Source organism: Oncorhynchus gorbuscha, linkage group LG17 (genome assembly GCF_021184085.1).
Source record: "Oncorhynchus gorbuscha isolate QuinsamMale2020 ecotype Even-year linkage group LG17, OgorEven_v1.0, whole genome shotgun sequence".
In the NCBI taxonomy this organism is placed as follows: domain Eukaryota; kingdom Metazoa; phylum Chordata; class Actinopteri; order Salmoniformes; family Salmonidae; genus Oncorhynchus; species Oncorhynchus gorbuscha.
In genome coordinates this window covers 46,539,401-46,565,776 of record NC_060189.1, presented here as the reverse complement: position 1 = coordinate 46,565,776, position 26,376 = coordinate 46,539,401, and the positions used below count along the sequence as shown (strand labels likewise).

Below are 26,376 nucleotides of genomic sequence, written 5' to 3'. Positions count from 1 at the left end.
CCGTGTTTGAGATATTTACTTATTCAGGTGTACAGCCAGTGAGAACAGACATTTTGATGGAATACTTGGTTACAGTAGGAGAGTGTAGTAGTAGAAAGACAACACAGGAACCAGATCACCTCGGGTTACCTTGGCATTCCTCTGTTGTCAAACTAAACACATCAGAAGCTACCATAACAGATGCCAATAACTATCCTCTAAAAGACATGGTATCACATATTTAAAAGACATCAAGATATACTGATATATTTACTCGTGTGTAATGGTATGAATTCATAGCTGAAATCAAAAACATCTTAAAAACACTGCATAGTGAGTGTGTATGGTAGTAGGGGCTTCGGTCGGGAAGATGGGGGGGGGGCCTTTCCCCGTTTACAACATCTTCCTCTTCTCAAACTCCTGCGGAGAGAGGGACAGAACAAACAGGAGGGGAAACGGGGGGAAGGAGAGGAAATAATTATTTATTCATGTGGATTCACAGTTTGTTTACATCTGGAAGCTACACGGGGTGGGGGATTGGAGGGGATGCTAGTAGACCCTGACAAGGCACTTCTTCCTGGGGAGGTGGGGGAAGGTATAACTTCGTCCCAAATGGCACCCCCATTCCCTACATAGGACTCGGGTCAAAAGTTGGGCACTATGGGTGCAATTTGAGATGTGGACAATCTCTCTCTCTCATCAGGGATTAATGAAGGAGATCTAGACAAATAACATTCAAAATCGTTATTTTGGATGCAAAGATAAATACCTTGCAAACCGAATAAGGCTATGCAAGGCTCATGTTCAGTGTTGAGTTGTCCATACACAGAAAACATGTATATTCACACCAAAGCATCAAGATCCATAGTCATATTATACGACAGTGAAAATAAGACGTAAAAGCACATAACCAAAAGGACGGAGAACATTAGACGGGATGTCGCCGTTTATTAAATATCAGCAGAGGAAGGACGATAAAACAAATACTCTCCTTCCCATCCTAGAATTCCCCCATGCCAGAGGAAAAAGCTTCCTTTTTGCAAATGTCATTTATCAGGACTGCAACACACATGCATTATGTTGCCCATTGGAAAATGCCTTACTTCCAAAATACCTGAATGTCTACTGCCACCAAGTGGTTGAAAATGTCTACTTCAGCTCAACGCCTCAACTTTGACAGAGTACTAGAGCAACTTGGCGGGCTGTGCGCGTGTTATCTAATGTAACACTCAGGAGTGTTAAGGGAAGACGCCCTTCAGTCTCACGCGGGGCGGATTAAGTGTATCTGTATGCGCCGATCAAGGCCGGTCCCTTGACTTCCTGTGAAAGAGAGAGAAGAGGGGGAAGGAGAAAGAGACCGGGGGATGAGCGGGGCTGTGTTAGGGCTCCTGACGGGAGTGCTGACATGGTGGCCACGAGGCTTCAGGCACTGATGGATGGAAGGAGGGAGAAGGGTGGAAGGTGGCACAAGGTCCACTCATAGTCCAGAGGGAGAATGATCGAGACTATTCTCTCTGCTACCGCACAGCAAGCAGTACCGATGCGCCAGGTCTGGAACTAATAGGACCCTGACCAGCTTCTACCCCTAAGCCATTAGACTAAATAGTTTACCAATAGCTACCCGGGCTACCTGTATTGACCCTTTTTGCACTAAATGCTGTTGACGCATCACATAATCTGCTATTGTTTATTACCTATCCTGTTGCCTAGTCAATTCATCCGTACCTATATGTACATACAGTGGGGCAAAAAAAGTATTTAGTCAGCCACCAATTGTGCAAGTTGCCTCATCTTTTTAAGTGGGACATGTAATGTTCATCATAGGTACACTTCAACTATGACAGACAAAATGAGAAAAAAAATCCTGAAAAATCACATTGTAGGATTTTTTATGAATTTATTTGCAAATTATGGTGGAAAATAAGTATCATTACTCATTCTGTATTTATTCCTCGTTATTATTTTCTAAAATATATATATATTAATGCATGTTGGGAAGGACCTGTAAGTAAGCGTTTCAATGTTTGTCTACACTGGTTGTTTACGAAGCATGTGACAATTTGATTTGAAGAGGGCAAGGACAGAGGACAAGGAGAAATAGTGCTTGCTTGAGATATGTACTTAAGCAGAGGGGAAACTACTTTATTGTTAATTTTTATATTGATCCTTTATTTAACGAGGAAAGTCAGTTAAGAACTAATTCTTATTTACAATATGACGCTGGGCCAATTGTGCGCCACCCTATTGGACTCCCAATCACAGCCGGTTGTGATACAGCCTGTAAACGAAAGATGTAGAGTAAGAGGAACAGGAGAGAGAAAGAGATGTGATCGTCCTTGTGATCGTCAAAGGTGCTCTATACCGAAAGAAGGGGAGAGGTGGAGCAAGATGAAGAGAGATGAGGGCAGGAGGAAGGAGAGAGGGAGTGATGAAGTGTGCTGGTGTGCAACAGGGACATTTTGTCAAGGGAGGCCATGAGAAAGAGTGAAAAACGGAGCAAGCAGCACACATGGGTGACTGGAGGTTTATGTGGGCTTGACACAGTCTGCCTTGAATGCTAGGTGGGTGGAGTTTGCACATTTGGGACTATTCTATCGGTGACATGCAAGTTTAATCTAGAGCATTTACAGTATTTGAAAGAAAACAAATACTTGAATCCGATGTTACAGGAAGGCCATAAAGATCATCAAGGACATCAACCACCCGAGCCACTGCCTGTTCACCCCGCTATCATCCAGAAGGCGAGGTCAGTACAGGTGCATCAAAGCTGGGACCAAGAGACTGAAAAACAGCTTCTATCTCAAGGCCATCAGACTGTTAAACAGCCACCACTAACATTGAGTGGCTGCTGCCAACACACTGTCATTGACACTGACCCAACTCCAGCCACTTTAATAATGGGAATTGATGGGAAATGATGTAAATATATCACTAGCCACTTTAAACAATGCTACCTTATATAATGTTACTTACCCTACATTATTCATCTCATATGCATACGTATATACTGTACTCTATATCATCGACTGCATCCTTATGTAATACATGTATCACTAGCCACTTTAACTATGCCACTTTGTTTACTTTGTCTACATACTCATCTCATATGTATATACTGTACTCGATACCATCTACTGTATGCCGCCCTGTACCATCACTCATTCATATATCCTTATGTACATATTCTTTATCCCCTTACACTGTGTATAAGACAGTAGTTTTGGAATTGTTAGTTAGATTACTTGTTGGTTATCACTGCATTGTCGGAACTAGAAGCACAAGCATTTCGCTACACTCGCATTAACATCTGCTAACCATGTGTATGTGACAAATACAATTTGATTTGATTTGAGGTGTGGACACAAGGAGAACTTCACCGACAAGCACAAACAAAAACACTAGAGAGTTGGGCCTTGTACTGTACTGAGAGCTGAGCATGTTAAACCAAACCAAATTAATTACCCCCATCGGGCACTACTTTGTTTGTTTGCTCTGTTGTGTCGTGTGTATTATTACACCGATTACAGCAGCGCCAATGAGATTAACAGAGATGTATGAACACAAAATGGCTGGGAAATTAACAGGCCGGGAAATAGTTCAACATTACGCGCAATGATTATGAATTAAAACTAAAACAGTGCCACCGCCGCGCAAATCAATAACTGGGTGTTTGGGTTTGCCACCCTGCGCTCGCTCGTAATGAAAGAATAAGATGAATGGGTGTAAATACAAGCTTGAACTTTTTATACGTCTTGTTAAAACCGGCTTCCTCTGGTGATAAATTGAAATATAGGCAGCAGCAGCAGCGTAGAAGAGTTGCCCGCCCCGGCATCAACAGCCATGGTTATTAATTCCCCCTCACCGGTGCCTTTTGTTTATTTACGTATTAAAAAAGTTCAATCCACAAGTCCCACAACCTTACTTGTTAACGAACCCAAAGACTGAAAACAACAAAGGTTACTGTAAGTTCATTGGGTTTTTTTCTACTTTTCTATGTCGAGATTAGGGTTGCACATTTTGGGGAATATTCAGAGGAAACTTTGTAGGAATTAACATGGAATATATGCAAATTAACTTGAATACCATTTAAATGTAGATGTTTTTTTTTGCATTTGATATACACTGCTCAAAAAAATAAAGGGAACACTTAAACAACACAATGTAACTCCAAGTCAATCACACTTCTGTGAAATCAAACTGTCCACTTAGGAAGCAACACTGATTGACAATACATTTCACATGCTGTTGTGCAAATGGAATAGACAACAGGTGGAAATTATAGGCAATTAGCAAGACACCCCCAATAAAGGAGTGGTTCTGCAGGTGGTGACCACAGACCAATTCTCAGTTCCTATGCTTCCTGGCTGATGTTTTGGTCACTTTTGAATGCTGGCGGTGCTTTCACTCGTGGTAGCATGAGACGGAGTCTACAACCCACACAAGTGGCTCAGGTAGTGCAGCTCATCCAGGATGGCACATCAATGCGAGCTGTGGCAAGAAGGTTTGCTGTGTCTGTCAGCGTAGTGTCCAGAGCATGGAGGCGCTACCAGGAGACAAGCCAGTACATCAGGAGACGTGTAGGAGGGCAACAACCCAGCAGCAGGACCGCTACCTCCGCCTTTGTGCAAGGAGGAGCAGGAGGAGCACTGCGAGAGCCCTGCAAAATGACCTCTAGCAGGCCAGAAATGTGCATGTGTCTGCTCAAACGGCCAGAAACAGACTCCATGAGGGAGGTATGAGGGCCTGACATCCACAGGTGGGGGTTGTGCTTACAGCCCAACACCGTGCAGGACGTTTGGCATTTGCCAGAGAACACTAAGATTGGCACATTCGCCACTGGCGCCTTGTGCTCTTCACAGATGAAAGCAGGTTCACACTGAGCACATGTGACAGACGTGACAGAGTCTGGAGACGCCGTGGAGAACGTTCTGCTGCCTGCAACATCCTCCAGCATGACCGGTTTGGCGGTGGGTCAGTCATGATGTGGGGTGGCATTTTTGGGGGGCCGCACAGCCCTCCATGTGCTCGCCAGTGGTAGCCGGACTGCCATTAGGTACAGAGAGGAGATCCTCAGACCCCTTGTGAGACCATATGCATGTGCGGTTGGCCCTGGGTTCTCCTAATGCAAGACAATGCTAGACCCCATGTGGCTGGAGTGTGTCAGCAGTTCCTGTAAGAGGAAGGCATTGATGCTATGGACTGGCCCGCCCGTTCCCCAGACCTGAATCCAATTGAGCACATCTGGGACATCATGTCTCGCTCCATCCACCAACGCCATGTTGCACCACAGACTGTCCAGGATTTGGTGGATGTTTTAGTCCAGGTCTGGGAGGAGATCCATCAGGAGACCATCCGCCACCTCATCAGGAGCATGCCCAGGCGTTGTAGGGAGGTCATACAGACAGGTGGATGCCACACACACTACTGAGCCTCATTTAGACTTGTTTTAAGGACATTACATCAAAGTTGGATCAGCCTGTAGTGTGGTTTTCCACTTTAATTTTGAGTGTGACTCCAAATCCAGACCTCCGTGAGTTGATAAATTTGATTTCCATTGATAATTTGTGTGATTTTGTTGTCAGCACATTCAACTATGTAAAGAAAAACGTATTTAATAAGAATATTTAATTCATTCAGATCTAGGATGTGTTTGAGCAGTGTATATACACACACCATATCACATGGAGACCTTTTACCTTATGAGTAGACATCATTGCAAATGATTAAAACAATTGAAATAAAAAATTATTTAGTTATGAATTGAACTTTAATTAAATGAGTTCAGGAAACTAACGAAATAAATATTGAATGATCCCCACTTATCCATCGCATCTCCCAAAAATGTTTTCAACATACATCTCTAAAATTAGTCTAGAAACTAAAGCTTTGGTTGTCTTCCTCTCGGGCTTCCGTGTCTTCTCCCTGGACCTCCTCTGAACATCAGACTGAGGTGTCATCTTCACTGTCACTTTCCAACCTTGTGGAGGATGGCTCGTTGTCAGGCTCAAAAAGCCTCTAATTTTCCCGGATGGCCACCAATTATTCAACCATTGTATTGGTCAGCCTGTTGCATGCTTTGTTGTGTGTGTTCCCAAACAAGGACCAGTTGCGCTCTGAGGCGGCTGATGTTGGTGGGATTTGGAGGATGATTGAGGCAAAACGGGAAAGAGCCTCAGAACCATTAAGTCCCTTCCACCAGGTGACTGATGAGATATTATTAAACCTCCATCCCAAAGACCTTGCTTGGAAGCGTACTTCGCCAGACTGCCAAGAACCGTGTCCTCATCCAGGCCAAGGTGGCGAGACACGGTAGTGATGACACCATAGGCCTTGTTGATCTCTGCACCAGACAGGATGCTCTTACCAGCATACTTGGAATCCAATATGTACGCTGCGAAGTGTATGGGCTTTAGGCAGAAATCTTCACGCTTTTTGATGTATTTCAGAACTGCAGTTTCCTCTGCTTGGAGCAACAGTGAAGTGGGCAGTATGGATTTCTCTTCTTCCATCTGCAAGCAGAGTCTGAACATCAGATAGGATGGCATTGTCTCCCTCAATCCATGCAATGGCTACTGCTATAGGTTTCAGGCTGCTTTCTGCTCTCTCCCAAATACATCATCCAGGAGGATCCTCTTGATGGGGCTGTCCATATTGGCAGACTGTGATATGGCCATTTCTTGGAGATATTTTTATTTTACCTTTATTTAACTAGGCAAGTCAGTTAAGAACAAATTCTTATTTTCAATGACGGCCTAGGAACAGTGGGTTAACTTCCTGTTCAGGGGCAGAACGACAGATCTGTACCTTGTCAGCTTGGGGATTTGAACTTGCAGCCTTCCGGTTACTTGTCCAACGCTCTAACCACTAGGCTACCCTGCCTTGCCCTCCAGGAGATTGACAAACATGACAAACATGACAAACATGATGACAACACCACCCCAACGGGTGTTGCTGGGCAGCTTCAATGCGGTGCTCTTATTCTTCTCACTTTGCTTGGTGAGGTAGATTGCTGCTATAAACCTAACCATTTCCTTGGCTCTCTTGTAGAGTGTATCCATTGTTTTCAGTGCCACGATGTCCTTGAGGAGCAGATTCAAAGAATGAGCAGCACAGCAAATGGGTGTGATGTGAGGGTAGGACTCCTCCACTTTAGACCGAGTAGCCTTCATGTTCACAGCATTGTCTGTCACCAGTGCAAATACATTCCGTGGTCCAATCTCATTGATGACTGCCTTCAGCTCATTGGCAATGTAGAGACCAGTGTTTATGTTGTCCCTTGTGCCTGTGCTCTTGTAGAATACTGGTTAAGGGGTGGAGATGTGGTTAATTATTCCTTACCCACGGACATTCGACCACCCATCAGAGATGATTGCAATACAGTCTGCTTTCTCTATGAATTGCTTGACCTTCACTTGAACTCTGTTGAACTCCAGCAAATGAGTAGATAAAGCATGTCTCTGGTTGGAGGGGTGTATGCTGGGCAAAGAAGATTCAGAAATCTCTTCCAATACACATTGCCTGTGAGCATCAGAGGTGAACCAGTTGCATACACAGCTCGTGTAAGACATTCATCAACATTTCTCTGACTATGTTCCTCCAATGAGTCAAATAAAAACTTCTGACTCCAGGAGGACCATAAGCTGTTGCTATTGATAAGGTGTCTGATTCATCATTTTCACCTCAAATGGATGTAGAGGGACTTTTACATTTACATTACATTTAAGTCATTTAGCAGACGCTCTTATCCAGAGCGACGCTCTTATCCCTCTTTTTGCTCAATAGCATCTCATTAGTGCAAGATCTTGAGAATCAGCTGTACATGTGATGCACTGCACATGTGATGGAAAAATGCACTGTGCATGCAGATGTTTGGAATTCCATTGACTTGGGGACAGTAAACTAAATATGCCACAAGACCCATAACTGCCTTTTGTATCACACAATTAAAAAGTTGTTACAAGCTAACGGTTTTGATGAATTTAAGCAAAATCCCCCAAATTCCCAGGCTTAACGTCCCATGGAATATTTCATGAAGAATTTCCAGAAATTCTTTGCAACCCTAGTCGAGATTGTTTTTAGTATATTTGAGGGAAGAGGAAAAGTTGGGATGTGGGACTAAAGCGACCAAAGTAACCCTTTTGCTGTCCTCCCCAGCTATGGGAGAATGGTAGTCCGTCGCGGCACTGAATGACATTTATGTATCGCTACGGGTCTCACCCATAGAGTTGGCTAGAGGGCTCGAGTCATGGTAAAGATAGATTAGCTCTTTAATACATCTCTCTAATCTCACCTTGAACATGGTGCTGCCCAGTTGAGCCGGGGACATGCTGACCACAACGCCCGCCTGCTGTAGGGCGGCAATCTTCTCTTTGGCTCCACCCTTGCCCCCTGCGATGATGGCACCGGCGTGACCCATCCTACGGCCTGGCGGGGCGGTGAGCCCGGCGATGAAAGACACCACGGGCTTGGCATTCTTTCCCTGGGGGGGTTGAGAAGGAGACAGCCTCAGTCATACTTGTGTTCTCAGACAAATAACAGAATAGACATTCCAAAACAAAATACATGGTCTTCCTATTAACAGACCCTCAAATGGGTATTCCTAGAACAATCTTATTTTATTATTAAAATAAAAGGACAGTAAATGTTATATTCACATTCATGCCAATACTCTATTACATGCTCTGTCCAGATGTGTGTGAAAGAGTCAATGAGACCATTTAATTGCATGGGCAGATACAAACCCTCCACACCCCTCCCTGCCATTTCACATGATCTCATTCTCACAGAAGCAGGTTATTAGTCACGCGGACACCGATTAGCTCTGGCCCTGTCCGCTCAGCTCGTCCTGATGGAGGCTAAATTCAACAGTTGAGACAGTCTTCCAGCGCTTGGCGGGAAGGGAGAGCGAGCTAATATTTCACACTCAGGAATAACATCGTATAGGAGATGAAAGACAGGCTTGTTCATTAGGGCATGCTTAGGAAAACTTTTCGAATTGGGTAGCGAAAATGTGCGTTTCCTATTCGACCAGGTACTGTAGTAGCCACCCATTTCAGTATTTTTTTGGCCAAATGAACACAAGCCAGGCCTCTCTTCAGACACTCCTCAAGTACTTGCCTTGTGATAAGGCTCTCCTTCCATCTTTTTCTCCCTCATACCCTCTCCTTCAGATGAGAGTTAACACGGCGTGTAGAACAAACTGGCCGACAAGCCAGGAAAGGTGGTCCTCCTGCTTAAGTCTTTACTTCCCTGCTACCATTTCAGCGCATGCTTTCTAAATGGAACCCTACTGAAACTGGCAGGCATGTACAGCAAGACCACTGACCGACGACCGCTATTCATTTCAACATGCTTGAAGACACTGCATAATTGTTTAAGCGGAGCAGCCAATCTGCTCGTCACTCGGGCCAAGAAAATGAATTTGTTAAAAATAAATGTTTTTAAAAACCTGACTAACAATGTACAGTATTAACAAGGCTCATGGCTCTGAAAGCAAAATGTTCATTAAATGGGGGAATATGACTGCAATCAAGGGGGGGTACCGGGAGGATACTAATTAGTCGAGGTGAATGTTTCCTCTTGTAAGGTGGCCCAACATTTTTTCCTCTAAATGGGTCAGAACGAGGGTGGCCATGCCTTTTCCTAAAGACTGACCTTCCTGCAGGCTTTAGTTCCATACCCGATTCTCCTACTTAGCTGCTTTTCAAGGCCTTGACTAGCTGAAGTACGGCTGTAGCAAAAGCCTGAACACCCAGTAGCTCTCCAGGAGGAGGGATGGCCACGTCTGTTTTAGAATCTCTATTCACAAAGCATCCCTGTCCATACAATCTTATTCATTATGGTCAACAAGGCAAAACTGATCCTGGATCAGCACTCCTACTCAGACACTTCATGAATGCAGGCCCAATGCTGTTCTTCCTAGCTAGGCCCTAAACACTCCAGTTCAGGCTCTCGCTTGTCCCATCCTAATGAATTCACAGCTTTGACAAACAAACCACCCCCTGTGTGAATCAACTTTTAAAACCTACCTGAACAAGTTAGGCTGTAATTAGTCAATTAATCTTCATCTTCCCTCAGAGAAGTCGGAGCATAATAAGAGAAGTCGAAATAGCATTTTGAAAGTTCCCACCGCCTTTGTCCTACATTGTTAACCTTAGAGATCTATTACTTTAATAATGGAACTAAAGAGAAGGAGTAGGTCGTTTCAGTTCATTTATAAGGAAATCAGTCAATTCAAATGAATTAGGCCATAATCTATGGATTTCACATGACTGGGAAAACAGATCTGCATCGGTTGGTCACAGATGCCTCATGCAGTGCAACACATTTCCTTTGCATAGAGTTGATCAGGCTGTTACACGTCGATCCAGAGCATCCCAAACGGGCTCAATGGGTAACATGTCTAGAGAGTATGCAGGCCATGGAAGAAATGGGACATTTTCAGCTACCAGAAATTGATCCTTGCGACATGGGGCTGTGCATTATGCTGAAACATGAGGTGATGGCGGCAGATGAATGGCACGACAATGGGCCTCGGGATCTCATCACGGTATCTCTAATTCAGCTCATGAAACATGGGACCAAAACTTAACATGTTGACTTTATATTTTTATTCAGTATACTAAAACAGACCAGGTTGGCAAGCAGCACACAGAGTTAGAGGAATAGTTTTTCTATGTAGGCTAATGACCTCTAAAGTGTGTACTAATTTTAGCTCTGGGAAATTAAAAACATCAGAGCAACTTTTTGGTGTAAAGATCTCCCTTTCAAAGCCCCTCTTTTGTAAATTAGTTGTCTATTTTTATACATCACATTTTTTGTTAAGCATATTTTATGTCAAGTGTAACACTTTTAATAAAGACCGATTTGACTCAAGCTCGACAATTTGATCTTCATCCCCTAGACTTAAATCGCGTACAAGTGGTCACCAAACGGTCGATCGCAATCTTCAAGGTATTTCTAGTCGATCACCAAACTTTTCTGTAGAAAGGCCAATAGAGGCGTGCTTTTATTTCTTGCGCTGTTGGTTGTAGGTGCACTTCATTCAGAAGCCTTAGGCATCGGGTAGGCAAAGTGTTTCTATTTTTAACCATTTAATTTGTTTCAAATCATCGTGCCTACGGCCACAGCAAAGTTTGATACTAGCCTACGTGAGATTTCATAACTTTTAAAACAATGACCAGAGGGAGACTATCAAAGAATACAGCGAAGAGCAGTTGTTATTATGAGTGAATTTATGTTAAGTTATTCAGCACTGTCAACACTCTATTCAATACCATTACAAAACATAACACGCACTTCTCCCTACTTCCACTCGCGCTGCAATGAATGAGTAGCCAAGTCTATCAATAGCCCTACATTTTTATTAGTCTGTTTTAATAGAGGAATATTTTCACTTTCTCTGGTCATAGGAACAACATGAATTTGTGCATGAGGCAGATGCATTGCGATTTGAGTTTTACCATCAGGTGGAAGCTGGTGTCCCCTTTCTGATTAGTCTAACCCGGAGGACAGGAAGGAGAGAGAGCGGGGATCTTGAGAGGAGGACCCTCCGCTGATTTCTCCCTCCCTCAGCTGAGACTAATGCGGTGTTCAAAACAACTGGGAAATCTGAAATCTCAGACTTCCATGCTTTCAAGAATGGTTTTGAACAGTGATCCAACTCAGAGCTCTAGAAAGATGCCTGAATTCTGACTTTCCGATCTGAAGATCACGGACGTCATGATTTGACCCCCCCCCCCCAACTGTCTTAAAAAGAACCATGACAGCAGTAAAATAAAAAAAGATCATTCTTTACATTTATGCTCAGCTGTGCCTCACAAGTGCTACACCGACTGATCTATAAGTCTGTGGAGAAAGAGATCATTTTGAAATATCTAGCTATGGCATACCAATGTCTAGCTACTGGTAAGGGCATACCAATGTGATATTATATTCTACTTTGAGTCCCAAATGGCACCCTATTCCCTACAGTGTCATTGTATTGTACAATTCATGCACGATTCCCTTAAGTGTCTGAAAATATGCCTAGCTGATCTTATGACGAATTAGTGTCAAATAAATGTATGTGTGTGCCTGTTGTAGATACAGAAATTCAATACAGTTAATATTTGTGTTAGGGTTGGGCGGTATCCAGATTTCCATACAGTCATATGGTATTACTGGAAGTGCACACAGTGGGATGCCATTTCTAAATAAATAAATTGATGTATTTTTTATGGACAAAAAAAAACATAGGCAACATGGATCTTGATCCATAAGGGGATTGACTGTCGCTGTAACCAAGAATCTTCCGCTTGCCATCTAGCCACTTAGCTAGCAAACCAAATGCATAGATGGAGCCCTGAGCTAGATATAATGTATTAGGCAAATAGATAGTTTACTTAGTTAGTTATAACATTATAGTTTTCTGAAAAACCTGGAAATTCTGGGAAAGCTACTGACATTTTGCAACCCTAGAAAATAACATGTCTGAAGCATGGAATTGTTCTGAGTCAAACTAAAGAGAGGAACATAATTTTGGGTCTGGCTTTGCATTCAGTGTTTCCGTTTCTCAACGTTGACAGAACAGCAACTCAGATAAAACAATTTCAGGCTTTGCTGCTGCCTCTGGTGTTCAATGCTCGGCACACACACACTCAACTTTCAGAGAACTACCCGCCACTTTCAAATGGGCTTTTCATGCATGTTGGTGTCACTAGCCATTGGTCTCTGGTTGTCAACACTTTGGATGATTGGTTGACCCGGTTTGTACATGAGGAAGGGAGAGAGAGTGGTTGCGTCCCAAATGGCACCCTAAGCCCCATGTTGCGTACAACTTTTGACATGGGCCCAAAGGGCTCTGGTCAAAAGATGTACGCTATTATGAAATATGGAGTCATTTTGGCCTCAGCCAAAGAGTTGTGAGAGATTTACATGCATTAGGGCAGCTGAAAGCACATCAAATTAAAATTTTCAGCTGCTGAACACCTGACAGACAGACACACACACACGTATTTTCTCAATCAAAATTCTGTGTCTTGACAAATCTAGAGGGTAAAACACACACTTGGCAATAACTGTTGCTGAAAGGCACTTTTCAAGCCTTGCATAACTTTTCCACTTTTCAAGCCTGGCATAATTCACCATCCATGCTCCAAAGATCAGTCTCTCCCACACCTGCCTGGAACGAGTGTGTCAATCAAAGGTGTGTGCTGTATTCTGCACCATGAACCCTAACTGGAAGTACATTCAGTTAACTTCCTAACTGGAAGTAAACACTCCACTCCTATTCCCCAGGCACTCTCTTTTGATGACTTCTGTAACCGTAATAGCCTTGGTTTCATGCATGTTAACATTAGAAGCCTCCGCCCTAAGTGTGTTTTATTCATTGCTTTAGCATACTCTGCCAACCCAGATGTTCTAGCCGTGTCTGAATCCTGGCTTAGGAAGACCACCAAAAATTCTGAAATCTTCATCCCTAACTACAACATTTTCAGACAAGATAGAACGGCCAAACGGGGCAGTGTTGCAATCTACTGCAAAGATAGCCTGCAAAGTTCTGTCCTACTATCCAGGTCAGTACACAAAGAATTTGAACTTCTACTTTTAAAAATCCACCTCTCTAAAAACAAGTCTCTCACTGTTGCCGCCTGCTATAGACCACCCTCTGCCCTCAGCTGTGCTCTGGACACCATATGTGAACTGAAACATGCTTAACACCCCAGCCATCCTACAATCTAAGCTTGATGCCCTCAATCTTACACAAATGATCAATGAACCTACCGGGTACCACCCCAAAGCCGTAAACATGGGCACCCTCATAGATATCATCCTAACCAACTTGCCCTCTAAATACACCTCTGCTGTCTTCAACCAAGATCTCAACGATCACTGCCTCATTGCCTGCATCCGTAATGGGTCAGCGGTCAAACGACCTCCACTCATCACTGTAAAACGCTCCCTGAAACACTTCAGCGAGCAGGCCTTTCTAATCACCATCTTAAATAAGCATGCCCCATTCAAGAAATTTAGAACCAGGAACAGATATGGCCCTTGGTTCTCTCCAGACATGACTGCCCTTAACCAACACAAAAACATCCTATGACGTTCTGCATTAGCATCGAACAGCCCCCGTGATATGCAACTTTTCAGGGAAGCTAGAAACCAATATACACAGGCAGTTAGAAAAGCCAAGGATAGCTTTTTTAAGCAGAAACTTGCTTCCTGCAACACAAACAAACAAGTTCTGGGACACTGTAAAGTCCATGGATAATAAGAACACCTCCTCCCAGCTGCCCACTGCACTGAAGATGGGAAACACTGTCACCACCAATAAATCCACGATAATTGAGAATTTCAATAAGCATTTTTCTACGGCTGGCCATGCTTTCCACCTGGCTACTCCTACCCCGGTCAACAGCACTGCACCCCCCACAGCAACTCGCCCAAGCCTTCCCCATTTCTCCTTCTCCCAAATCCAGTCAGCTGATGTTCTGAAAGAGCTGCAAAATCTGGACCCCTACAAATCAGCCGGGCTAGAAAATCTGTACCCTTTCTAAAATGATCTGCCAAAATTGTTGCCACCCCCTATTACTAGCCTGTTCAACCTCTCTTTCGTGTCGTCTGAGATTCCCAAAGAGATTCGTTGGCTGGCCCTAGCTACATACTCGTCGCCAAACCCACTGGCTCCAGGTCATCTACAAGACCCATACGTAGAATGTATGCACACATGACTGTAAGTCGCTTTGGATAAAAGCGTCTGCTAAATGGCATATATTATTATTATTATTATTATAAGACCCTGCTAGGTAAAGTCCCCCTTATGTCAACTCGCTGGTCACCATAGCAGCACCCACCTGTAGCACGCGCTCCAGCAGGTATCTCTCTCTGGTCACCCCCAAAACCAATTCTTCCTTTGGCTGCCTCTCCTTCCAGTTCTCTGCTGCCAATGACTGGAACGAACTACAAAAATCTCTGAAACTGGAAACACTTGTCTCCCTCACTAGCTTTAAGCTCCAGCTGTCAGAGCATCTTACAGATTACTGCACCTGTACATAGCCCATCTATAATTTAGTCCAAACAACTACCTCTCCTCCTACTGTATTTATTTATTTAGCTCCTTTGCACCCCATTATTTCTCTCTACCTTGCAAATTCTTCCACTCCACCATTCCTGTGTTTTACTTGCTATATTGTATTTACTTCGCCTTTTCTTTTGCCTTTACCTCCCTTATCTCACCTCATCTGCTCACATTGTATATAGACTTATTTTTTCTGCTGTATTATTGACAATGTTTGTTTTACTCCATGTGTAACTCTGTTGTTGTATGTGTCGAGCTGCTTTGCTTTATCTTGGCCAGGTCGCAATTGTAAATGAGAACTTGTTCTCAACTAGCCTACCTGGTTCAATAAAGGTGAAATAAAACAAATAAAAAATAAAAACATGCACTATAGCTCACACCCTCAGCCTGTCCAGAATCCCAAGATCCATTAGCAGGTGAAAACACACACAGTATGTCTTACTATACTTGAGGACTTTTGGGGACAAACAAATGACTCCCATTCAAAATCCTATTTTCCTTAACACCCAACCCTAACTCTAACCTTAAAATTGCCTTTTTACAAGTAAAGGACCGGCAAAATGTCCTCACTTCTCTGTATTTAAATTAGTTTAGCACACACAAGTATAGTGAAACATGTCCGTCCACCCACCCACTCACGCATTTTGGACCAGGGGGCTCGGAGTGGGACTTCCCGAGGGGGTCGTCGGAATCAAAGAGATGAAAGGGAGTACCTGACAGAACTACACTCGTCATTCAATCAAAAAGGGTCTGGATGATTCACAAAAGTACTGGTGGATCATTGGCAAAGTGTTAACAGTCTGGTAGCAGTGTGGGTCTCTCCTCTTACAGAGTTGTGCTGTTTGAGGTAATCGGCAGCGTTTTCCTCGGCGTTGCCTCCGATCTCTCCGATCAAGATGATGCCCTCCGTCTTAGGGTCCTGCAGGAATACCTCCAGGCAGTCAATGAAGTCTGTCCCATTGAAGGGGTCCCCACCAATGCCTGAACAAAATCCATTAGAAATCACTGTTAAGCTGCTTATATCCTTAAGATGAATGTCAGACCTGACCGAAGGCATAGAGTACCATGTAATCATAATTTTTGTAGGTTTAATTGGTTTTATATGTGACTTGGAAAGTGTTATGGTTGCAGTAAAAATAACTACACTTAGTGCACAAAAGATTAGGAGCGTTTTCTTAAAATTGTGTTGCACCCCCTTTTGCCCTCAGAACAGCATCAACTCATCAGGGCATGGACTCTACAAGGCGTCGAAAGCGTTCCGATGTTGACTCCAACGCGTCCCACAGTTGTGTCAAGTTGGCTGGTTATCCTTTGGGTGGTGGGCCATTCTTGATGCACACGAGAAACTGTTGAGCATAAAAAACCCACCAGTGCTGCAGTTCTTGACAAACCGGTGTGCCTGGCACTTACTACCACAACCCGTTCAAAGGCACTTAAAAATATTGTCTTGCCAATTCACCCTCTGAACGGCACACATGCACAATCCAAGAAATAATACATCAAATTGTATGAGTCACATGCGCCGAATACAACAGGTGGACAACGACCCAAAGCATACTTCCAAAGATATGGAAAAATAGTTTACGGACAACAAAGTCAAGGTATTGGAGTCAGGACCTCAGACTGGAGCGAAGGTTCACCTTCCAACAGGACACCAACCCTAAGCACACAGCAAATACAATGCAGTAGTTGCTTCGGGACAAGTCTCCGAATGTCCTTGAGTGGCCCAGCCAGAGCGCTGACTTGAACCCGATCGAAAATCTCTGGAGACCTGAAAATAGCAACGCTCCCCATCCAACCTGACAGAGCTTGAGAGGATCTGCAGAGAAGAATGGGAGAAACTCCCCAAATACAGGTGTGCCAAGTTTGTAGCGTCACACCCATGAAGACTCAATGCTGTAAACGCAGCAAAAGGTGCTGTAACAAAGGATCTGAATTCTTATGTAAATGTCTCATTACGGTGTATTGTGTGTAGATTGATGAGGGGGAAAAATATATATTTAATCCATTTTTGAATAAGGCTGTAATGTAACAAAATGTGGAAAAGGTCAAGGGGTCTGAAATCTTTCCGAAGGCACTGTATTTTGTCTATACCAGGGATGGGCAACTGGCGGCCCTTTTTGTAGGCCCGCGGAAAAATCTCTGCACCCCCTGGCAAAGTGTAGAATTGCATGAAATGACTCTTAAAACTTCAGATTTTTCTCTCTGCCGTCAAGAGGGGAGAAAACAATTTCAGTTACTGAAATTGTGTTGTTTGAAATTTTCCTTAGGGCTCTCAAAAAGGCTAGGGCCGGCTTTGACTGCATGGGTGGGTACACAGAACCACCGAGGCCCCTCATAATCGGAGGCCCCTCATGATCAGTTCAGAGGTTTTAGTGGCCCACACCCCCATCAAAGTTGCTCGTCCCTGGTCTATACATTTGCAGTATGTGTATATCATAACGTTCAGTCCCACGTACCGATGCAGAGAGACTGTCCCAGGCCAACTTGTGAAGTCTGGTGAACAGCTTCATATGTGAGAGTTCCCGATCTAGAGACAATGCCTGACAGAAAAACAAAATACCTTAATTTCACACTGGTGTCCGGTACCAACACAGTTCCCTTTTCTGTCAGTAGATAAGGAGAGCCTGAGGACAAGTTCCAATTCTCTTAACATGCATCCTTCCTTCTTCTTGAGAGGTAAGGAAGAAGGATGCATTTGTAAGTATTGGAAAGGACCTGTATTCATACTGTATGGGTGCACCCCAAATTGCACCATCTTCCCTACTTTTGACTGGAGCCCCACGGACTATTGTGAGCAGGGTAGCATTGGAGACACAGACACTGTATGCCTTCGCAATGAGCAGCAAGTGGTGTAGGATGTCTGTGCAGCGATGCAGCTCCCCAGCAGTCACTACACCAGTAGATGTTGGTGGGAGGAGCTATAGGAGGACAGGTTCATTGTAATGACTGGAATGGAACAAAAGGAACAGAGTCAAGCATGTGGTTTCCATATGTTTTGACACCGTTCCATTTATTCCATTCCAGACAAACATTACAATGAGCCCATCCTCCTATAGCACCTCCCACCAGCCTCCAATGCACCTGGAGAAACATTTGCTATGGCTGTTTCTTCTGCCTACAGGGCTACAGTGAAGAAAAGATACTGCTTGGATGCTCACTGAGCGACTATCATTGATAGCCACATGGGCAGAGGTCCTTTCTCCCTCTCACAATTCAACTGCACGCATGTAATTTTGGAGACTGAATCAAGTATTGTAGGATCTCTAACTTACTGTAAACTTTCCATCACAGAACAAGATGTTGGTGTGTCAGCATTATGACACAGCTGCCAAGTAAAAGCATATTTTATTAAATGATTCAAAAATATCTCACCAATCCTCCCTTTCTTGTGAATGTGGCCCGGCATGATCCCGATCTTGCATTCTCCCGGCTGCAAAATAGGAAATTCAAAGTTAACACCAAGAGAGTGCGTGTGTGTTCTAGCCTCTTACGTTGACCACTCTAAAGCAGTTGCAGCCAATGAGGCAGGTAGCGCCCTGGTGCAGCAGCTTGTTTGTGTGTATACTACATACCAGTGTGTATATGTGTATATTCTTACATTAATAACGCCGGGGCAGTTGGGGCCGATGAGGCGCGTGGTGCTCTGGCGCAACAGCTTGTGTTTGACCTTGACCATGTCCTGCTGGGGGATGCCCTCTGTGATGCACACCACCAGGGGCATGCCAGCGTCGATGGCCTCCATGATGGCAGCACCCGCGAACGGAGGGGGCACGTAGATCACTGTGGCCTCGGCCCCGGTGCCCTCTCTCGCCTGGAGGTGTGGGACATGGTGAATTTAGGGCTTGCTATTCATCAATGTATGTATTTAATTTCTTAACCAGGCAGGTTAGTTCAGAACCAGTTCACTTTTAGGGAAACAAATAGTGGAACACATTTAACCTCCTTGACAGAGTTGAAGACAGGCACGCCAAGGTGCGTCCTCCCCCCCTTGCCGGGGGACACGCCACCGACTAGCCGGGAGCCATAGTCGATTGCCTGCTGACTGTGAAACGTCCCCTAGAGGGGGAGAGAAAGAGGAAGAGTCAGAGAGAATCAGCAAGTCCCAATCGTTTCTCTTGACCTTAGCCAGCTTCAATGTTTGATTGCAGATCTGCAAGATGGAAGCAATATTGTGAAGTTCCTTCAGTTCAAAGGGTTAGGGCCAAGGGGAAAGGGTAGGGAGGGAGCAGCTGACAGTGTGTGATGGATGGAGAGGGGAATTGTCCCAGTCACTGGCGGCGCCATCCGCCAACCTTGAGATATCATTAAAGCCAGGTAGTGGGGAATGAGAAGAACAGGCCTGCCATCCACCATTAATCAACTGGGCAGAATGGTGTCCGGTGCCCGCAGAGGGAGGGGGCATAGGAATCAAGCTGACATGGGTGGGCACACAGACCAGCATATTAAGACTAGGTACATCAGCAGGTAAGTCAATGACTATGTGAATGGGGATCTTCGAGAGGAGATTTGGTACATGGTATTTTACGGTGTCTGTCACTTAGTATCCCATTGACCTAAATGCATGACTAAGAGAACATTCAACTTAAGTCTAAGTTAGGATTCACCTGTAAGTGAAAGGGGCTTAGGTTGGCATCACATTCAATCAGTTTAAATCCAACCCAGGCACACTAAATGACCAGAATCAAATGGCATCTTGTCTCTGTATTTCTTGAGGTCATCAATAAAAAATAAATCACTCACAGTCCCACCTTCACTTTTTCAGGGTCATTGAGTCCAATAATGTGTTGTAATATAATAATATAATAACATTATGAATATTCAACCTGCCAAGTTGCATCAGCCTTCTCAGTTAATAAGTACAGAGGCTATTAAGAAACGCTATAGATAAGCGGCTACGAGGGCCAACTACGACACGTCCAAACCAATGACCCTAAAGTTAAAACTATAATTACCAGCAGTAAAGAGAAAGGAAAGACTGAGCCAGCAATTTTTTCCCCTAGCAACGCAGATATCTTTTCATTTCAATACTTTTTCCATTCTCCAGACTCATCTTTTTTTACTCCCTCTGTTCATTTATAAACGCAACGTGCACCGTCTGCTCACTTTGCCCTTTCCCCCGGTTGGTGGCGGTCCTAACTATCACCCACTAATGAAAGGGCAATGAATTTGAAGTATATGGCTTGATAAGCAAACCATAGATGAAAGTCGGTGTGCAGCAGCGACACTTGAGTCATTGCTCAGCCCTTTCTAATTAGCATGAGTGTTCATTAAGAAGAACTATATTTAATAACACTATGTTAAGTCGAAGAGTTGTTGGAGAGGAGGGGGACGGTCATTAACCTACAAGGTGAAAGAGGAGAGAGGTTCTCTCTTGTGGGACAATGACGCCGACACTCTTCTTTTGACTTTGACAGAGACCTTCCATCCTCATCCAAGGCAATATTGTGGAATGAGATTATGGGGTCATTTAACGACAACTCGTTGTCTGTGGATAAGGTGCTCAGTTGCAGATAGCTAGCTACTGTTTGCTGCTTATTTTTTTACTTTAATATTTTTTTTAACTCAATGTAACATCGCAAAGTCAAATCCTTAGCTAGTGGATACAGTTGGTTATTTTTAAATCTCTATTCCTACATGCTCCTCTGGCAACTTTGTCAATAAATGTTTTGGGAAGATTATTGAGCTGCTTTGACTCTGCACAGGCATATCTTCAACAATGTCTGTTGACAGTGAAACAATAACTCAATCAGGGTTGTGTTAATTCGGCACCAAACGGATGAAAGCAGATTGAGACAGGGAGGGACTACCTGGACTTGTCTTATAGGAAACGCACATTTTCAATCATTTCAGTTGCAAAAGTTAAGATTTCCTTTGAGTGCCGTAATGAATACAACCCAGTTGAATGCAGAAAGCAGCCAGTGTCGGCTGGGTGTTGTGTAGCATACACACCTGCTTCCCAGTGAAGCCTTGGCAAATGACCTTGGTGTCTTTGTCAATGTAGAGGTGCTTCCTTGAAGCAGTATAACAGTTCCTTACCCCATTTTGCTGCACTGCGAATGGAGACAGAAGGAGAGGAAAGTGAGACCACACACAGGTGAGATTTCCAAAAAACACTATTGTCAGTCACATCATGATGGAAAGGGGAGAAGGATTGCCATCTAGGAGACGTAGTCCAGCGTTGTTGCCTGAGTTGTCACATGATGTTCCTCTAATTTAAATCCAATTAAAGCAGACCTGAAGGTAGGCCCAGCGGCTATGTTCCAAAACCTACAGCACACAGTAGCAACTGTTAGAAGTAAAACACACATACACTATGTAGGCCACTACGCTTGGATAACGAGTTTTGCCTATTCCCTCATGATTGAAATTGGAAGGATGGGAAAGGGGGACACCTAGTCAGTTGTACAACGGAATGGATTCAGCTGAAACATGTCCTCCGCATTTAACCCAACCCCTGAATCAGAGAGGTGCGGGGGACTTAATCGACATCATCGGCGCCTGGGTTAACTACCTTGCTCTGGGGCAGAAAGAAAGATTTTTTATCTTGTCAGCTCCGTGACTCGATCCAGCAACCTTTTGGTTACTGGCCCAACGCTCCAACCCACCAAGAGAAGCCTATGAATGGCATTAGTATGTGCAGTTCTGTATGGCAGTCATGGTGAGATTATTATTTCACAAAAGGCCGGTTATAAATAAGGGGAAAGAAACAAATTACCATGAATGTGTAATCTACAGACGTGTGAGATTCTGGAAAAATTGAGAAAAAAATATATATATCTGCTATTTGGCAATGAAAGCTTGCTAGAACAGAGGGCAACAAAATGTCAATACAGGATTAAGATTGAATCCTACTACACCGGCTCTGACACTCATCGGATGTGGCAGGTCTTGAAAACTGTTACGGACTACAAAGGGAAACCCAGCTGCGAGTGGCCCAGTGACACGAGCCTACTAGACGAGCTACATGCCTTTTATGCTCACGCCGAGGCAAACAACACTGAAGCATACATGAGAGCACCAGCTGTGATGGATGACTCTGTTGAAACACACTCGTTAGCCAATGTGAGCAAGACCTTTAAACAGGTCAACAATCACAAAGCCGCAGGGCCAGACAGATTACCAGGACGTGTACTCAAAGCATGCATGGACCAACTGTCAAGTGTCTTCACTAACATTTTCAACCTCTCCCCGACCGAGTCTGTAATACCTACACGTTTCAAGCAGACCACCATAGTCCCTGTGCCCAAGGAACCAAAGGTAACCTGCCTAAATTATTACCGCCCTGTAGCACTCACGTCTGTAGCCAATGAAGTGCTTTGAAAGGCTGGTCATGGCTCACATCAACAGCATCCTCCCAGACCCACTCCAAATTGCATACCGCCCCATCAGAGCCACAGATGACGCAATCTCTATTGCACTCAACACTTCCCTTTCCCACCTGGACAAAAGAAACACCTATGTGACAATGCTGTTCATTGACTCCAGCTCAGTGTTCAACACCATAGTGCCCACAAAGCTCATCACTAAGCTAAGGACCCTGGGACTAAACACATCGCTCTGCAACTGGATCCTGGACCGCCCCCAGGTGGTAAGGGTAGGCACAACACATCTGCTACACTGATCCTCAACACTGGCGCCACTCAGGGGTGTGTGCCTAGTCCCCTCCTGTACTCCCTGTTCACACACACAAATGCATGTCCAAACAACTCCAACACCATCATTACGTTTGCTGACGACACAACAGTGGTAGGCCTGATCACTGAAAATGATGAGACAGCCTATAAGGGAGGAGGTCAGAGACCTGGCTGTGTGGTGCCAGGGCAACAACCTCTCCCTCAATGTGAGCAAGACAAAGGAGCTGATCGTGGACTATAGGAAAATGCCGGCCAAACAGGCCACCATTAACATCGCGGGACTATAGTGGAGCGGGTTTAGAGCTTCAAGTTCCTTTGTGTCCACATCAACAAACTAACATGGTCCAAGCACACCAACACAGTCGTGAAGAGGGCACGACAAAGCCTATTCCCCCTCAGGAGACTGAAAGGATTTGGCATGGGTCCTCAGATCCTCAAAAGGTTCTACAGCTGCACCATTGAGAGCATCCTGACGGGTTGCATCACTGCCTGGTATGGCAACTGCTCGGCCTCCGACCGCATGACAGTACTGAGGGTAGTGCGTACGGCCCAGTAAATCACAAATTGAAAGCTTTACTAACGCTAGCTGTTTGTAACGTTACAATACAATGGGGGAGTAACGTTAGGTAGCATTAGCTTACCAAGTGCCCAGCTAACGTTACATGACAGTTACGTTATAGTATAGCTAACTACATGCCCTAATCTCATTTAAAGAATTGACACGCTAAATATAAAGCCTAAAGGACAAGCACGGTCAAAGTTCAGTAGTTCGGACTGTGTGGCCTGGAAATTGATGCGCTATCTATCAGCATGCTAAAACAGTTAGCCAGTAATAGAGGCCCTTGCGTTGCTTGCCATGGCTACCCTTTGAGCAAGAAACCCCAAATTCCGTCCAAAACGTGCTCCGTGAAGCACTTCATTTAGCAGAACCTAAACAGTTTAAAGACTTGAGGAGAACACGTATGTTGTTGTACTTACAGAGCAGCCGGGCAAACAACCTACTATTCGACATCTTCGGTCATTCACCAATGACACGGGAGGCTACGGACCTACACGTGAAAGGCAAAGGGCTGACTACAAATATGCCCAACTAATAAAACGTACTGCAAACGTTTTTGAACTTGTTCAACCAAGATACCAATTTCACTATGTTGTTATTATACCTATTATTTAAGTCGCGGACAAAAATAGTACAGCCAGTGAGATGGAAATTTCTCCAGGCAAAAGATTCAAGGTTGGCTTTAAAACAGCAAAGAATTCTGGAAAGTGGAGTTCAAACTTTCATCAACAACTCGGATGAGGCTTGCATGCCTCAAACACTAAAGTGCCTGTTATGCCCATCATAGAAAACCCAAAGGGTAAAATCTGCTATGGAAATGTGATTCTTACACTGAACAAAAATATTCAAGAAACATGAAACCATTTCTACGTTTTTACTGAGTTACAGTTCATATAAGTCAATTGAAATGAATTCAGTAGACCGTAATCTATGGATTTCACATAATATAAGCCAATTAGCAGACACTTTTATCCAATGCGACTTACAGTCATGCATGCATACATTTTAAGTATGGGTGGGAATCAAAGCCACACTCCTGGCATAGCAAGCACCAAGCTCTACCAACTGAGCTACAAAGGCCAACATGACTGGGAATACAGAAATGTATCTGTTGGTCACAGATATCTTTTTTTTAAAGGTAGGGGCGTGGATCAGAAAACCAGTCAGTATCGGGTGTGACCACCATTTGCCTCATGCAGCGCAAAACATCTCCTTCGCTTAAGAGTTGATCAGGCTGTTAATTGTGGTCTGTGGAATGTCCCACTGTTCTTCAATGGCTGCGCGAAGTCGCTGGATATTGGCGGGAACTGGAAAATGCTGTCGTAGACGTTGATCCAGAGCATCCCCAACGTGCTCAATTGGTGACATGTCTGGTGAGTATACAGGACATGGAAGAAATGGGGATTTTTTTTCAGCTTCCAGGAACTGTGTACAGATCTTTGAGACATGGGGCTGTGCATTCTCATGCTGAAACATGATATTATGGCGGTGGATGAATGGCACAACAATGGGCCTTAGAATCTTGTCAAGGAATCTCTGTGCATTCAAATTAACATCAATAAAATGTAAATGTGTTCATTGTGTATGCACACATGACTGTGAGTTGCTTTGGATAAAAGCGTCTGCTAAATGGCATATTAGATTAGATTAGATCAATAAAATGTAAATGTGTTCATTGTCTGTAGGTTAGGCCTGCCCATTCCATAACCCCACTGCCACCATGGGGCACTCTGTTCACAAAGTTGGCATCAGCAAACCGCTCGCCCACATGACGCCATACACGCTGTCTGCCATCTGCCTGGTACAGTTGAAACTGTGTTAAGAGCACACTTCTCCAGCATGCAAGTGGCCATCAAAGGTGAGCATTTGCCCACTGAAGTCGGTTACGACGCCAAACTGCAGTCAGATCACAACGCTGGTGAGGGCAACAAGCACGCAGATGAGCTTCCCTGTGACAGTTTCTGACCGTTTGTGCAGAAATTCTTCTGTTGTGCAAACCCACAGTTTCATCAGCTGTCTGGGTGGTTGGTGGACATTCCTGCACGCTCCCTTAAAACTTGAGACATCTGTGACATTGTGTTGTGACAAAAATGCATATTTTAGAGTGGCCTTTTATTACCCCCAGCACAAGGTGCACCTGTGCAATGATCATGCTCTTTAATCATCTTGGCAAAGGAGAAATGCTCACTAACAGGGATGTAACATTTGGGAGAAATAAGCTTTTTGTAGTTTTGGAAAGTCTGAGATATTTTATTTCACCTCTTGAAACATGGGACCAAGTCTTTACATGTTGCGTTTATATTTTTCTTCGCTATATTTGGATTCATAAGGAAGTAAATATAAACTGGAAACTAAAAATACAATGTGATGCATGCTTTTGCTATGTGCATTTCAATAGTCCTTCCATTCATCAGGAGTGAGGTGAAATAATTTGACAGGCGTAAGCAAATCATCATCCACATTGACTTGTGTTTTCAGATCAGCTCAGATTGCAGAACAGAGGAGACAAGGACAAGCCATTATGTACTATGGAGAGAGAAAAAAAATATTTTAAACTGAAATAATTTCAGATTATGAACTATGTCTGAGACATAGATATATGATTTATGTAGCCCCTAAACTTTTAGGTGGATCCCATTTATAGCCAACTACCCACATCTCTTTCTCTCTCACACACACACACACACACACACACACACACACACACACACACACACACACACACACACACACACACACACACACACACACACACACACACACACACACCTCAGTGCAAGAGGCATCACTGCAGTACCTGGTTCAGGCTGCATCACATCTGGCCGTGATTGGGAGTCCCATAGGGCGCTGCACAATTGGCCCAGCGTTGGCCGCGGTAGGCCGTCATTGAAAATAAGAATTTGATCTTAACTGGCTTGCCTAGTTAAATAAATAAATAAATAAATAAATAAATAAATAAATATATATATATATATATATATATATATATATATATATCCCAGCCTATTTAATTTCCTCTTGAAGTTCTAATCAAACTTTAAAGTATTATTATATAGGTGAAATTATGAGTAAACAAACATTTACACGTTTGGCTGAATGAATCAATTAGTAAATGAATGATTGAAGCCAATGCACAAATA

At 43.9% G+C, this 26,376-nt stretch overlaps 1 protein-coding gene across 1 annotated transcript; it reads right to left on the bottom strand.

Moving 5' to 3' along the window:
- Nucleotides 1-23,812, bottom strand: LOC124001760 (succinate--CoA ligase [ADP/GDP-forming] subunit alpha, mitochondrial-like). Its single transcript, XM_046308796.1, has 9 exons — nucleotides 23,656-23,812; nucleotides 20,993-21,093; nucleotides 18,983-19,099; nucleotides 18,642-18,854; nucleotides 18,416-18,473; nucleotides 17,500-17,583; nucleotides 15,870-16,021; nucleotides 8,270-8,458; nucleotides 1-399 (listed from the first exon to the last, which is right to left on the bottom strand). Exons 1-9 carry the CDS (start codon nucleotides 23,687-23,689, stop codon nucleotides 373-375), a joined length of 975 nt encoding a protein of 324 aa, XP_046164752.1. The 5' UTR covers nucleotides 23,690-23,812; the 3' UTR covers nucleotides 1-372.
- Between the last annotated feature and the right edge of the window lie 2,564 nt (nucleotides 23,813-26,376).